The sequence below is a fragment of the Etheostoma cragini genome, chromosome 2 (genome assembly GCF_013103735.1).
Source record: "Etheostoma cragini isolate CJK2018 chromosome 2, CSU_Ecrag_1.0, whole genome shotgun sequence".
Classification (NCBI taxonomy): Eukaryota; Metazoa; Chordata; class Actinopteri; order Perciformes; family Percidae; genus Etheostoma; species Etheostoma cragini.
The window spans coordinates 19,969,727-19,984,648 of record NC_048408.1 but is presented as its reverse complement, the minus strand read 5'-3'; the positions used below and the strand labels follow the sequence as shown (position 1 = coordinate 19,984,648).

Below are 14,922 nucleotides of genomic sequence, written 5' to 3'. Positions count from 1 at the left end.
AGAGAGAGAGAGAGAGAGAGAGAGAGAGAGAGACTTTGTTTCTGTCTGTCTGTGTGTGTGTGTGTGTGTTTCTGTGTGCGATTGAAAGCATTCATATAATATCCCTGTGTAATGTGCAGGAGCACCTGTCCTACTTCCACTTTGTGGGTCGTATCATGGGCATGGCAGTGTTTCACGGCCACTACATCGACGGAGGCTTCACTCTGCCCTTCTACAAACAGCTGCTGGGAAAATCGATCACGCTGGACGATATGGAGTCGGTCGACCCCGACCTCCACAACAGCCTTGTCTGGATCCTGTGAGACTTTCTGGCCTCTAGGCAACCCATTATTCTCTGACTTGCAACCCAAAGTTAGAGGAAATGCATACAGTTATTGTGAGATAAACAAGTGCGAATGCATTTGTCTTGTCGAAATAAGTAGTAAAACAGGTTACCCTGCACTTACTTAAAAGTTTTTTTCTATAACTTACCTGTAACTTAATATTGGTTCACATTTGTGAATTCATACAGAAAGTGGTTGTTTACAGGTGTACCATGTACAAAGGGGACAGGACAGAAAAACATACGTGTATACACAGAAAGCATTTTTTTTTTAAATACAAAAGCACACATACTTAAGAACCGCATACAAACTTGACCATCCTGTTGTCACATTTCTAATGACTGCGACGCCCTCTGCTGCCAGTGAAGCTAATTACATCTGATCTAAAAGAATGTACATCCTTGCTGGTTAAGGTGTTCTTCATGTTTTGACACCAAGTGTTTTCCACATAAGGATGCTCCAATGGTCTTCCTTGGATAAAAATTCTTACTTATGATAATTTCCTCCATTAAGTAGTTATCTCTTCTAAGTCATCACTATCCATGTGAAGTTTGAGGATAATAAATTGTTCTATTTCATGAAAATGCAGTTTATATATAGTAACTAAAAGAAACTCAGCATCGGACCAGTTGGCAAAAATATTCACAAAAAACCCATATGTACGCAGTCTATTTATTTAGTGGCAGATAACTAATGTTACTAATAAAAAAAACTGGTAAAAAGATGCATATTGTGCAGAAGCTGAGAAGCCTCCTCTCTCTAACCTGGTTCCACTTCTCTCTTCAGGGACAATGACACCACTGGCGTCCTGGACCACACTTTTTGTGTAGAACACAATGCCTACGGAGAAATCATCCAACATGAGCTCAAACCCAACGGCAAGAGTGTCCCCGTCACAGAGGACACCAAGAAGGAGTATGTCAGGTAAGGAGAGTGCTGCACACACACAGACATAGACTGCAGCAACAACTTGCAGTAAGCACCTAAAGGCGCTGACACACCAACACGATTATCGGCCATCAGAGAGTCAGTGAATTAAGTCTGTTCAGTGTGTTCTGTGCGGTCGTCAGTTGAAGGAGCCGTCGGCCTTCATTTGGGCCGATTTGACATGTTGAATCGGAAGGCGGGCAGTCGGACTCACTGACCAATCTCATTGGTGGAGTGCTAACCTGAAAAAGACAAGCAGGATGAGCGTGACTAACGCCTTTAGAATCTAACGAAAATCTTTTAAACTAACGTATTAGCAACTGCATGGCCTATTTCTCGCTTTAAAATGATTTCAGAAACACGTTTCAGGGAACTAGTTTCATAAAATATGAGATTGTATTCCTGACGAGACGTCATTACAATCTGGCATTGAAATTCCAGAGAAGCCTGACCCACATGACGTGTTTGGCCAATCAGCTGCTCTTATGGAGACATATTACGTCTTGTGCATGGCCAGAACGTACTCAAGTCGGCGTTGCTTCGTTGTGTTCTAAGGGGACTTTTTAGACCAACTCTGGCAGGCAGTCAGTCCAACTGCTTTTTTTTGCAGAAGGCCGTAAAGTTGGTGTGTCATAGCTTTAAGTTTAGTTTCAGCCCAAACAAGTCCTGTATGGTTACAGTTCTTTATATTTTTCTGAGGCAATCCAGAGACTGTCACAATGCCATTAATTCAGTGTCATGTTTATGAATCTCTCAGGTGTAAAATGAAAAACTGACAGTGTTTCTCCCCCTCCCTCCCCTCCTCGTGTTCTCTGCAGGTTGTATGTGAACTGGCGTTTCCTGCATGGAATTGAGGCTCAGTTTCTGGCTCTGCAGAAAGGCTTCAATGAGGTTATTCCTCAACACCTGCTCAAATCCTTTGATGAGAAAGAACTGGAGGTACAAGATCAAACATGGCTTCTAGTGCATATTCCACAATACAATAATTACATTGGCTACACTTTCCTGGTAGAGTTTTATTCAGATTTCTATTTCTGTCTATTTACCTTCAGCTCATAGTGTGCGGCCTGGGAAAGATCGACATCTCTGACTGGAAGTCCAACACGCGTCTGAAGCACTGCACCCCCGAAAGCAACATTGTCAAGTGGTTTTGGAAAGCCGTGGAGTCGTTTGACGAGGAGAGGAGGGCCCGGCTGCTGCAGTTCGTTACTGGCTCATCCAGAGTCCCACTGCAAGGCTTCAAGGCTTTACAGGGTAATTGTGTGTGTGGCTGTTTTCTGATTCTGAGTGGAATCGATGGCATACCCCCGCAGACCCCTCTGCGTCCACACCGGCCCCTACGCCGAAAAATTGAAACTACACGCCGCGGCAACGCACGTCTCTCAGCCGTGGCTTGGTAGTGGTGCATTTCCCCTGACTCGGTTCCCGGTTCTCCTCCATAATCAACAGGAAATCAAGGAGAGGGTTATCTTTTCTTTTTGTTTAGCTTCTGTTCCACTAGCTTTCACTGCATACAGAAGGATTCTTTCATACTGTTTATTTGTTTTATTTTTTATAGAAAGAGGATCATTTTCTGTCCATCTTCAAAAAAACTTTGCTATTATGATGTTCTAAATTTTAGAATACCAACAATTCCAGGGGCATGTTTAAAACTAGCGAAAGAAACCCTCTGATAAAATTAGGCGTTGGCTAATGGAACAGAGGCTGAATTTAAAAGGTGTCAGGACTTAATCAGCTGAGATGTTGGTTAGTAAGTTAACAATGCAATGTGATGCTGAACTACACCTGATGCACCCTGTTTGTTTTCATTGTAGGTGCTGCGGGGCCCAGACTCTTCACCATTCATCAGATCGAAGCTAACACCAACAATCTTCCCAAAGCCCATACCTGGTGTGTGTCATATGCACCTGCAGACACACACACACACACACACAAAATGTATCATGATAATGGAAAACAATACTTGTCAGTCTCTCATAGTTTTAATGAGTTTTCATATGAACTTATTGTCCTTCTTTTCTCTCCAGCTTTAATCGGATTGACATTCCACCCTATGAGAGCTATGACAAGCTATACGACAAGCTGCTTACTGCGATAGAGGAGACCTGTGGGTTCGCAGTGGAATGAGAATTATAAAGTGTGAATTTGTGTGGACATGTTTAACTCTGTGTGCAGGACTCTTGATAGAATATAATTGACACTGCTACTCACCAACGGGCTCACTCAGAGCCTGATGTGTGTGTTTTTGACTAGCCTGCAGTCTTCCTCTTCTTCTCACCGCTCTCCACATTCTTCATTCACCAGTGTCTGTTTAAACAGCTGCTAGAAAGTCATATCTTGTCCTTTTTTATATTCATTTTTTGTTTGGCATTTTTTGTTTTGGGGATGTTTGTGTGAAATACAGAGAGTAAGTTAAGCGCTGTTAAATTAAAAGCTGCTGCATTTCTTTCAACAGCTGTGAGTTGTTTGTGAGCAACAGTTTGTTTTTTCATGGCAAAGGAAACAACACTGGCTGCTCACCTTACTTTAAATTAAATCACACCAGGAAGCGGTTTATCAACTTACAGTTTAACATCTTACAAAATTCTCCCAAGGCATTTGAGAGCAGTGAGACACTGTTTGGTTTAGCAATTTAAACTGATTGAACTGATCCTTGTCATGCTACTGAATCTTTAGAACTGCAGGTAGCCATATCTTGCCCTTAGTAGCCATGTTAACCTCAACCAATACACCTTCCAATCCTAATGGCTGCAGAGTTAGTGTGCTTTATTTTGTAGGAGCACCACAAATTCATCCTACCTCAGTGTAGTGCTTTTATATTTGAAGGGTTTCATTCCAAAATGCTGTGTATTGATAGCTAATTAAATTAAAATTCAGAATAAATAATTTTTTACTGCAATGCTCCATAATTAGTCAGATGTTCAAACCAACAGTCATTTTTGCAAATGTAAAACAATATCATTTAAATTGTAAATCTATGATTTTGAAATGGAACTCATACAGACTGACATGGATGTGGGTCTGATGCTTTGTGGTATTTTGAGTTAAGCTTGTTGTGAGTTGTTTGGAGATGATGGACGGACTCTGATGGAAATGGTGTGAATCTGATTATTTCCCCTTCACTGCAGTGTGGCCTCAGCTCTTGTACAGGTGTGTATGTATGTTTCTGCATGTGTATACATTTTTTATGCAAGGATGGTAGACAGTTTATAGACGAGTTCCCCATCATCTCTACTAGCACAGTATCCTGTATTTAAAGCTGCAGAGCTGACTTTTTTTTAAGCCTGGTTGGTCTTCCTTTTTTCTCATTTAGGTGTCTCCAGCAGTTACATGTATGCATGTTTTTGTTAATTATTTTATTTTATCCGACCCAGAATAGCCCAGCACACTTCTTGTCAGATATATGTGAAAAAGGCAAAACTGTCCATGGGACCAGGCTTGATAAGAAGCTATTCAAGGCAGGTGTCTATTTTCAGTCACATCCTCAGTTTAAAAAGGCAGGTGTTTTTCTTTCTCTCTCTTGTCACTTTAGAGCACTTTACAAACTTAGCAGTGGTGGCAGGAGTGCTTCATTCACATTAGAGTAAAATATATCATGTTTCATTTGCAATGTGACTTCATTAGTAATATACAGAGTAAAAAGTATCTATACACTTGTAATTTTTGAGTATATATGTACAAATACATAGCTATTTTGTATATGGTGGCTTGTTCTTCTGTTCAATTTAAATGCAAGCATGTTGGTGTCTGTCACAGACCTCTGCATTCTCAGGTGAAGTTGTCCTATTTTAATTTTTTTTTTTTATTTTACATTAGACTAGTGTGTGAGGAAGGGTACAAATGGTTGTAATGGAAAGTATATTTCAGGAGCCCTGTCTTTAATCCCATGATAGAGTGTACAACGGCAGTTAAAAGTGATATTTTCTTTTGGTCAATCACTTTCACTTGTCAACACACATACCTTCATAGGAGGAAATGAATGGCCATATTTGCTGCTCTGGAGGTCTGTGACACTGCTGAATAACTAATAACAATATGCAACATGAGTTGTTGTTTTATTTAAGTGAAGAAATTGACTGAAAGCTGAGGGTGGCCTCAAATCTTCAGAGTTGCAAATGTTGGAGGTTTGATTGCTGCTGAACTCCTGGGTGATACATTGAAAATGTCCAACCAAAATGAAAAAGTCACTAAAAACCAGAAAGGCTGCCGTAAGGAGCATCTCCATTACCACAGCCTCCATCCAAAGAAAACCCCTTATTGAATGGATGCTCCAGAAATAAAGCCTATGCATTTGCATACTTAGTACTGCTAGAAACTTTTAGACTTGGAAAAATAACAGTTAAATGTTGTTTTTTTATGTATACTAACTGCATTTATTTGTAACCATGAACAGTTTGTTAGCTGATACTCAAAACGTTTGTGGTCACCAAGAGACATAACAGAGAAACAAAACATGAAATTATTGTCTTTGTACAGTTACAGAGAATATATTTGATTTTGACTTTAACAACCTCATACAGAGGTGGAAAAGAAATGCTTTACACTTTTGTTTGCACACATTATGCATACTTGGGCTCCAAGTTATAATCAGACACTTCCTTCTATTTACCAAATAGTTAATAGACTGATCAGTTTTTTTCTCATGTAGATAATATATATATACACACACACACACACACACTCTCTCACACACACACGTTCTTGATATGCACACATGTATGTTTGTCCAGTGCACAATGTCCACTTCTGCTCTTTGTTACTTTTTGTCGGCACCAAGTTTTCTGGCTGGTTCAGTCTTCAGTGCAAAAGTTGTCGGAGTTGAGAGCTTACAGACGAGGGGAAATCTCACTTTTCCCCAGTTAAAAAGCCAAATTGGTCAGACATCTTTAGCAATTTTGCAGATTAACTTTTAACTCTTAACACCAGTGATATAAAGATATTTTTGTCTACTCTGCTCAATCTGAATAGACTGAGAGACATTTCTGGTCCAAATGATGTACTGTACTGATTACACCAGCATAAGCTGGGTTAATTTTCAGTTAACTCTTCCCACATTTTTAAATGCAGATTTACAGGTGTGTGTGTAAATGACTTTTGATTGAATTGAGTACAAAACAGAAAAATGAATCTTAGGTTTTTTTCAAACCACAGTGTTTTTTTTTCTTTGATTTCCTATCTGTTTTTGTATTTATTAATTTTGTGTTCATAGTTTTTCACATCAGCTGCTCTGTGAGCTTGCAATTGACACCTGTACATAAGGACAACAAAGAAGCAAAGCAAGTACTACTTGTACTCTTGCAGAAAGCTGAGCAATAAAACTATGCTGTTTGGACCTCCCAGCATTATGTTTTATAGGACTATGTGAATTACTGTCTTTTTTCTTCTTTTGGTTGCTGGAAGTTTAAAAGAGTAAATACATACGTATTATCAGGATACAAAATGTACTTTATGTCGCATATTAGTGATAGGAGTATTTTTTTTTTAAAGAATTGGTTATGACAAGTCAGCTGATTAAGATTCTGCACGACGTTTTGCTCTGTTTCAGAGTAAGGTTGTCACAAAGCCTTATGTTTTTGTTTTTTTTCTAGCATTGTCTGTTTACTTTGTATTGGCATCTTGTACAAAGATTTTGCATTTTTATGCACGTTATATTCAGATTCTTTACCTGGAAATTGTTAGGAAAAGGCATAAAACAATTTATAATTGTAGCCAAATTACAAGCCAACGGCCCATTTTCTATTCTATTTTCTATTAATGAACATCAGTACGTTCAAGCCATAGCTAATTAAGTTGACACTCAACTGCTAGTGCTGGATGGGCGTGTTAATGGGTAGTTATATATAGTATATTATATATGTATATATAATTAAATTATAAATTTCTTTGCTTATCCCCTTTTACTTTTTCTTATTGCCTGTAAGATATCTGTAAAAAACTGAAGCAGTTCCATATAAATATAAAATATATGAAACAAGCCATTTCCAATTTAGATGATACAAAGCTAATTAAGCCTATCCGCTCCCCAAAATTCTGTATTTCTTGGTATGGCTGTTATTTTGACTACAAAATAGTGTAGTCCGGGAAATTTCCATAGACAGTGAAAGAAATGGGGTTTGGCGCGCAGCAGCTCGGGTGATGCGTTTTACGTCACCGCTGAGAAAAGGACAACGGCGACGTTCGGCTTTAGGAGACAACGACTGCGTCAACATGTAAAGACATGGCTGAAACCCCGGGGAAGCGCCCACGAGTTTTTTCAGTCAGTGATTGTACTTCTAAGAAAAGACCTACACGTTTAGCACAAGGTCCAAAATCTGGGAAAAAAAGAGACAAAAGTCGAAGAAAAACACGGGTAACCATTGGTGTGGCTTTTCCTATTTGGAGAGCGCTGAAAAAGGACAAGGGACTGAGGTCGGACACGGATGTTGCCTTACTGCTCTTGAACAGGTTGGTAATGGGTTCAAGAACGTTTTAGGACTTGCTATTTCATTTGCTCGACCTAAAAAAAAACTTTAAAAACCTGCCCATACCCAAAACCTTCTAATAATACACCCATGCCCATACCAGCCTGCGGTGTGATGGAATAGCGACCATAGGTATAGAACGTTTATATCTATGACTGGGACTGTCTGCCGAGTGTAACGTCATATCCGGATGTGACGTTTATGCGCGATCCAGAGTGCGTGCCTTGCTTCTTCTCTTCAGCGCCGACATTGTGCAAAACAACTAATGTTAGTTTAGAAACGGAGTCCGCTATAAACGGAGTCCGCTATCCTCAACGAGCGGCACCCAACACAACACAAATTAAAGTGACTGACGTCGGTCTAAGACTAGGTTCAACTTCGGCAGAGCATTCCGTTCATGAGGGAGCTTGGTTTGCGCTTGAGGATCAAATCTGACACCGGCGCGCTGACTTTAGTCTTATTGAACAGGTAACGGTAAGCACTATGCTGAGTTTAGTTCACTATACACTCCTCAGTCAATTAATAACGAGGATTTTCTGAAATTACACACATGACGATGACTGTCAATTCCAAAATGAAGACAATCCAAATGATTCTTGCCATAAACTGAGTGTTTAAAGGTGCAATGTTTAACATAATACATTAACTGTATTAAATCTAAAAATGACCACAATATGTTTTTTAGATTTTTTTTATTATTGTCTATTTTTCTTATTTGGTTTGCTGCCTTATACTGTTACGTATCCATTTGAATAAGATCACTCTTTTATGATTATAGTTATCTTAGGAACTCAGAGAATTGTCCAGAACAACCAATCATTCACGAGAGTTCTTCAACAGAGTCCTGGTGAGATGTTTTATTTTTAGTACCACTTTAGAATAAGTGTCTGACAACATTATGGAAAGAATCCCAATGGAGATAGTTTTTTGATTTTTTTCACACAAGAGTGAAATCTTCCAAGAACAGGTCCAAAATTGTTATCACTAAACCCACCAGACTCCGTTGAAATAAACAATACCTATAGCGAATGTAGCAAAGTGTGTTCATTTTCACCAAATCAGAGTGGGGATTGTTTAACTAACGCTAACTTATTGTAGAAATGTATTTACAGTCTCATTTAGTGCGCTGCCTTATACTGTAACGTTGCATGTCCATTTGAATAAGCTCACTGCCATGTTTTATGATTGTAGTTATCTTCGGAAGAGTCCTGACCAACCAACCATTGAAGAGAGTTCGTCAACTGAATCCAGGTGAGATGTTTAACTTTTAGTACCACTTTCCAGTGGTGAAATACACAGCATACCTATACATTTACTCAAGTATTGTACTTAAAAGAGGCTGTACTCGATATAAAAAAAGGTGGTCAGGGATTGCCTCCACACGGCTCTCGCAGGCCCCCTACTATGCTTTGTCTCGGCCCTAGGCGTCAGATACCAACGCACAAAGCACTCACATGCACCAATGTGCACGGGCAGCTGGACGGCTATCATAGAAAGAACAGAGAAGTTCAGATTACAACACACACACAAAGGGAGTGTGACTTCATTCTCTGCTAAGGACATCATTACTGTGCTATATCTTCACATAGCAAATAGTTGTGTAGTGCTACAGTATATTAATGTTCTGAATATCACGTACAGCCCTGGTACTTTTACTTTTTTACTACACAAAGGGAAATATTTTACCTTTTTACTCCACTGTATTTATTGAACATTAGTTACTTTGCAGAGTCAGATTAATACAAAATGTTACTCTAGGCTATCATTATGAATTAAGCTATCTAGCAGTGTCTGTCACTAATTCAATAATATATTCTTCTGAAATAATTCTATTCAATGTGCACTTTTCATGCCAATACTTTGTGTACCTGTGGTATTGCTACTTCACCCTTAAGTAAAAGATCGGAGCACTTCTTTTACCACATAGTGGTGCTTACCTTAGTCTTTAATTGATGAAGGCCATCTGAATACATTCACATTGTAGCTTTTTGTACTTTCTGATGTCATTTTAAACTAATTATGAATATTAGTATGACATTTTAGTTCCACAACCTGCTGTAATACACACATGCAATGGTAGATTTTAATGTATACCCCTGTGCTTCTGTTTATTTAGTGAAAGTGTGCATGAAGAAATGATGTGGTCACAAAATGAAGTTATGCAAGAAACTTGCAGTGCTCCTTTTGTCCAGTCATCTGAAAATGGAAAGGTAAATATGAAGCTGACGCATCTCCATTCAAACAATCAGTCACAGAAAATATCCATTTCAATTTTTGGTTTACAGTTTCTTTCAATTTTTCAAGGATAAACACCAAACATCAACCCAATTTCCCTCTTTTTTTTTGTCCAAGGGACTGTTTAGAACAACATCAAGAAATTGCATTTGCTAAAGCCACCAGACTCCATGAAAATAAACAGTAATTTTAGCATTGTAAAATAGAATTCATTCAAAGTTGACAGAAACAGAATAAAATTATGAAATGCCGTTTTGGATCGTTTTTACACTTTTCCACCATTACAACTCTAGTTTCGGTGGAAATGAACACAGATTACCAATTTACACGTAAAAATATATTGGATCTATACACGCTTATTTGAAAAATGTAATGGAGTCTTGTGGTTTTAGCGCTAGCGACTTCAGAACTGCTTCTGGTTAAACAGAGAGGTCTTAAATAGGTTTTAAAAAGTGGTTAAAATGTTTTATCAGTCACTTACACACAAACAGGAAAATAGGGTCCATGTTTAAAAAATGTTAGTTACCCTTTAATGAGTGGATTTGATACGTGTATTTGTTCTTATACTACTGTAAACTTTTAAATCTTGTTTTGAACTGCTGGTTTGGCAAAACAAACAGTTTTAGTATGTAACCTTACACCATGGGAAATTGAGACCATTTTCTGATATTTTATAGTCTAAAGGATTAATCCATTCATTTTATAAAATATTCACCCGATTAATCGATAATAAAAGTAACGTGTGTTGCAGTGGACAGCATAAATAGACTTATAAATTCATCAGAATGTTTGAGGATTGATAATAGTGGATGTCCTCAATAGAGCTGGGCGACATGGAGAAAATCAAATGTCCCGACATTTTTGACCAAATATTTCGATATCGATTTTATGTGGTTGACTATTGGTGCTTTCGCAAAATATGCACACAATGTCATATTTCATAAATAACCATCAGTTATGTTGATATAATAACTATGTGGGTAAAGGCAAATAAAAGAACAGCTGCAACAGTCTGGTGTATTCAGAAAATGACATCACTCTACTGCAATGCAGCCTTTAAAACCGGGAAAAGACAACACATGTCATATCAGGATATTACGATATCTAATATTTAAGACGATACCGTTGACACGTTGTTTATTTGCTTTTTACTCTTTAACCAGCACAGATACACAGAAGACATGAACAATTAGTTGAAAATTGTAGATGGAAAACAGTTTTCAGCTCTGTATTACATTGACGTGATGCTACTGCTGATCGAGCTGATACATTTCAATCTATTCTTTCTGTAATCATATTATAAAATATATTTATTTATATTTTATTTTAAAAAACATTTGAAGCTGTAATGTATTAAATGTCCAATGTAAATGAAATTGTGCCTGTTTTTAACTAAGTGGTGTTCTGATGGGCTGCTGTTCCTTATCCCATTTTAACATCAAGGAGTCAGGGAAAAAAGATACTGCTTGTCAAAGACCAAAAAGTCAAGAAGAGTGGACAACAACCGACCAGGTCGAAAATAACGCAAATAGAGGTGAGTCACCTTCACATAAAGAGAAAGCAAAGTCTTTCTCCAGCCTAAATAAATCTAAAGATTGGAAGCAATTGGTAACAGGAAACATTAAGTAATGACTGATATCACTGTAAAATGGATCCCCACACAGATATCCAAGAAGATGAGAATGAAGAATTCAGCACCTCATTAAGTGTGGGAGATGGACGCTACCTGGTGGATTTGGGGAGGTATGATGACGCCAATAATTAATACCAACAACCACGATCGATTTGAAGCTTTTGTTATTAAAATTAACATTCAATCTCCGTTCTTATTAAGATTCTACAATCTGTTACCCCCATTAACAGAACCCGTTGAAATACGAGCTGGCTAATATCCACGCATCTTTTCTGACTCCCCCAGCTCGTCAGAGTTCATCGTTGATGAAGAGTGCATCCTTCAGCTGTTCAAGTCATGCAGGGAATGCAACAGACAATGTACAGTTAGAAAACGCGTGACCGGTCTAAAGCTCGTGGTTAACCAGGCGTGCTGTTTCTGTCAGAGCCACTCTAAATGGACTAACCTGCCAGATGACGACGACGACGATCTCCAGACAAATGGAAAACAAACAGCACATAAACAGACCAACTCAGCCAAGCAGTAATGCTAGCTGTGTCATGCAGACAGTGGTTCTACAGAGTTTATGTGGACGCAGGGGACTAAGCAGCTGGACTTGTGCTTATTTTGCTGCCTCTATGGAGTTTGGCTGTTTTCCTCTGTACTGTCACAGCGCTGTCGCCAACTGCTCTGTAGGTTTTTACAGTTAGTTCCTGATGCCATCCCACACCTCAGAGAAACATCTGGTGCGAGCAAGAGGATGGTTGTCTCATCTTGTAATTTCTGTCTGTTGACATCCTGCATAGTACAGCACGTAAGTGATTATAAAGGCAAAGATGGTTCCCTGAAAAAGATGGAATGTTCTTTTCTTTTCAGGGAAACGTTTTTCCAAATATTTTTACCTGAAGATGTCTTGGGCATTTTAGGCCTTTAATTCCACAAGACAGATAAAGATGTGAAAGGAGGGAGAGAGAGAGGGAATGACATGCATCAAAGGGCCACAAGTCAGAGTCCAACCCAAGGCCGCTGCGTCAAGGAGTAAAAGTCTGTGTGTGCCCGCTTTAAGGAACTGAGCAAACCCGGCCACAAGACGTCAATCTTTTGATCTGTTTTCATCCTTGTGCTGATATGTAGTTTCACAGTAAGCAAAAACTCAAACAAGGAGTGTTGTCAAATAATCAAGTAATAATGAACCGTGTTTTAATGACTCATCCTATGAATGTGATATATGTTATTGCGCAGCAAAAAGCTTGCAGGATCCAAGTGCTATCACATTTGGAGTTGGTCGGGCTCGCATTGTGATCGGATCTTGGCCAGGTGTTAATGCTATGTGCAATGTGTACCATATTCTAAAAACTGCCCAGCAAGTTAAAAGGTCACCAAACTCTCCCGGCAAAAAAAAGATTAGCAGAAGTCCTACCTTTCAAAAAGTGAATTTCAACTGTCTATCAATGGCGTTGTTTTCCTTGAGCTGGGACAAGTCAGCCGTGCCCAGCCAATATGAATATTGAGATTGGATCATGTTTATTAACACTAGGTGGAAATAGGGCCCACATTTCAAGCTTAAATAAGTCATAAGTCATTTAAACATAAGTCAAGATAATTAGAAAATGCATTACCGTTTAGGATTTTCTGTCCATAACATCCATAATCAAATTGAAACATCTTGTTTCATCATTTGAGGCTCAGCTGCAGCTTTTTCTGTTCAGTTCAAGACTAAGATCTTTATCCTTTTTGAATTTTAAATTTCCGGCTGGAACCTGTTACCACAGTGGAGCCAGGAGAGCAGAGTGGGCTGCAGCAGGTCAGAAGTTCAAGAGCCCACTGTTGCTTAGTTACCTCCGGCACAGATGGCTCTTGCACTGCAGCTCTCCTGGCTCCACTGTGGTGCCAGGTTACAGCCTGTTTCAAAATAGTCATTACTAAAGACAACAACAGCAAATCTTTTTTTTGTGGGAAAAAAATACATTTTGGAATATTGGATTGTATGAGTTTGACAATCGACTAGTGTGAAAAACAGGAAATAAACAGTTATGGATTAACACAATTTCTATGCTTTTCTGTCGCATCTACTGAAGTCAGATTTGCTATGTTCCCTCCAAAGAAATCACTGCTCATGGGTAGGAACTTGTAATTACATTTTGAACATGTTTAGAGGCTTAAAACATGTTTAGAACTTGCCCTGTTTAAGCCTCTTGGGTGCGAACTCTAACAGGAGGATAACACGGCAGCACTAATCGTTTTCGTTTCTCTTGTTAATGACAGCACTCCAAATTTCCAAACAACAGATCTTTGTGTTGAAATGGACCGGAATTCTTCTTTAAGTTTCAGATTTGAGTAAATTTTCCAGTAGAAACTTAGTAAAATCCCCAAAATGTACAGTAAAAATGTTTTATTTTCAGTATGGGTGCAGTCAGTGATGTCCTGTTCTCAAATATACAGTGTAAGTCATTTCCTGGAATTATGGACCAGTCTTTTTATAGCACCTCAAGTTTCAGATTTGTAGTCATTTAACAGTAGAGGTATGGGATTTTACCTGGACAAATCTCCATATTTATACAGTAACATTGTTTGATATTTCGGGGTGTAGTCAGATGTCCTTAACTCAAATGTATCTGTCATTGCCTGGAATTATGGAGCAATGTCGTTTTATTGCACCTACAAATTCAGATTTAAAGTCCTTTTACAGTAAAAATGTTGGACTTTGAAAAAACTCCATATTCGATTTTTAATATTGGTGTTTTTAGAGACAGCAACTCATATGTTAGTCATTGACTGGATTTATGGAGCAAAATTGTTTTTTAGCAACTTGACTTTCAGTTTTAAAGTAATTATACAGTAGAAATGTGGGACACTACTTTGTAAAATCTCAAAATGTATACAGTAAAAAAAAATGGGTTTTTATTTCTTGAAAAGATAATCCGATAATCTTATTTCATGTGTACTTTATACAAACTTTAAACCCGTATTTTGAAAACCGGAAGTAGTCGTATATCGTACTACTAACTTTGCTAATAGGCTCGTTCGAGATGAACTGCGCCTCGCCTGTAAAGTGGACGAGAGCAGGCGGCAGCAGCGGGGGCGGGGACAGAAAGCTGCGGGAAAGTCGGACAGTTTCCATCCGATTCCAGCCGCCTTCAGGCTGGACAGGAAGTGACATAAACACTGTGGTGCGATTCCGATTTAATAAAATATAATCAGACCCACATATCAGCTTGTACACGGTCTCCAGTTGTTTTAATTATAACAGGGTGGCTGGCAAAGTGCTCTACATGCAATCTCGTAATGATTTTAATCAACAACACACTGTAGATGATCAGTGATCTTATCAGATTTAGTTTCTCTGACTTCTAAACGTCACTAT

The 14,922-nt window shown here is 38.6% G+C and overlaps 2 protein-coding genes across 7 annotated transcripts in view; both read left to right on the top strand.

Annotated features, from left to right (window-relative positions):
• LOC117936438 (E3 ubiquitin-protein ligase SMURF2-like) overlaps window positions 1-6,607 on the top strand; it is a 59,358-nt gene extending 52,751 nt beyond the window's left edge. The window contains exons 15-20 of the mRNA XM_034859450.1: window positions 120-298; window positions 1,110-1,247; window positions 2,069-2,189; window positions 2,303-2,504; window positions 3,065-3,140; window positions 3,278-6,607. Coding sequence (XP_034715341.1) covers window positions 120-298; window positions 1,110-1,247; window positions 2,069-2,189; window positions 2,303-2,504; window positions 3,065-3,140; window positions 3,278-3,377 — 816 coding nt within the window. The 3' untranslated portion in view covers window positions 3,378-6,607. The remainder of the gene's footprint in view (window positions 1-119; window positions 299-1,109; window positions 1,248-2,068; window positions 2,190-2,302; window positions 2,505-3,064; window positions 3,141-3,277) is intronic.
• Window positions 6,608-7,409: 802 nt separating this feature from the next.
• On the top strand, window positions 7,410-12,154 carry LOC117936453. 6 transcript variants are annotated; one of them, XM_034859484.1, is made up of 7 exons: window positions 7,410-7,694; window positions 8,490-8,520; window positions 8,925-8,962; window positions 9,828-9,921; window positions 11,390-11,480; window positions 11,611-11,689; window positions 11,865-12,154. In XM_034859484.1, exons 1-7 carry the CDS (start codon window positions 7,468-7,470, stop codon window positions 12,103-12,105), a joined length of 801 nt encoding a protein of 266 aa, XP_034715375.1. In that variant the 5' UTR covers window positions 7,410-7,467; the 3' UTR covers window positions 12,106-12,154. The 6 variants fall into 6 exon arrangements, with proteins under 6 accessions (XP_034715375.1, XP_034715368.1, XP_034715384.1 ...); XM_034859477.1 differs by having other exon boundaries at window positions 8,490-8,558; window positions 8,903-8,962; XM_034859500.1 differs by lacking the exon at window positions 7,410-7,694 and adding an exon at window positions 8,044-8,179 and having other exon boundaries at window positions 8,490-8,558; window positions 8,903-8,962.
• Window positions 12,155-14,922: the final 2,768 nt, after the last annotated feature.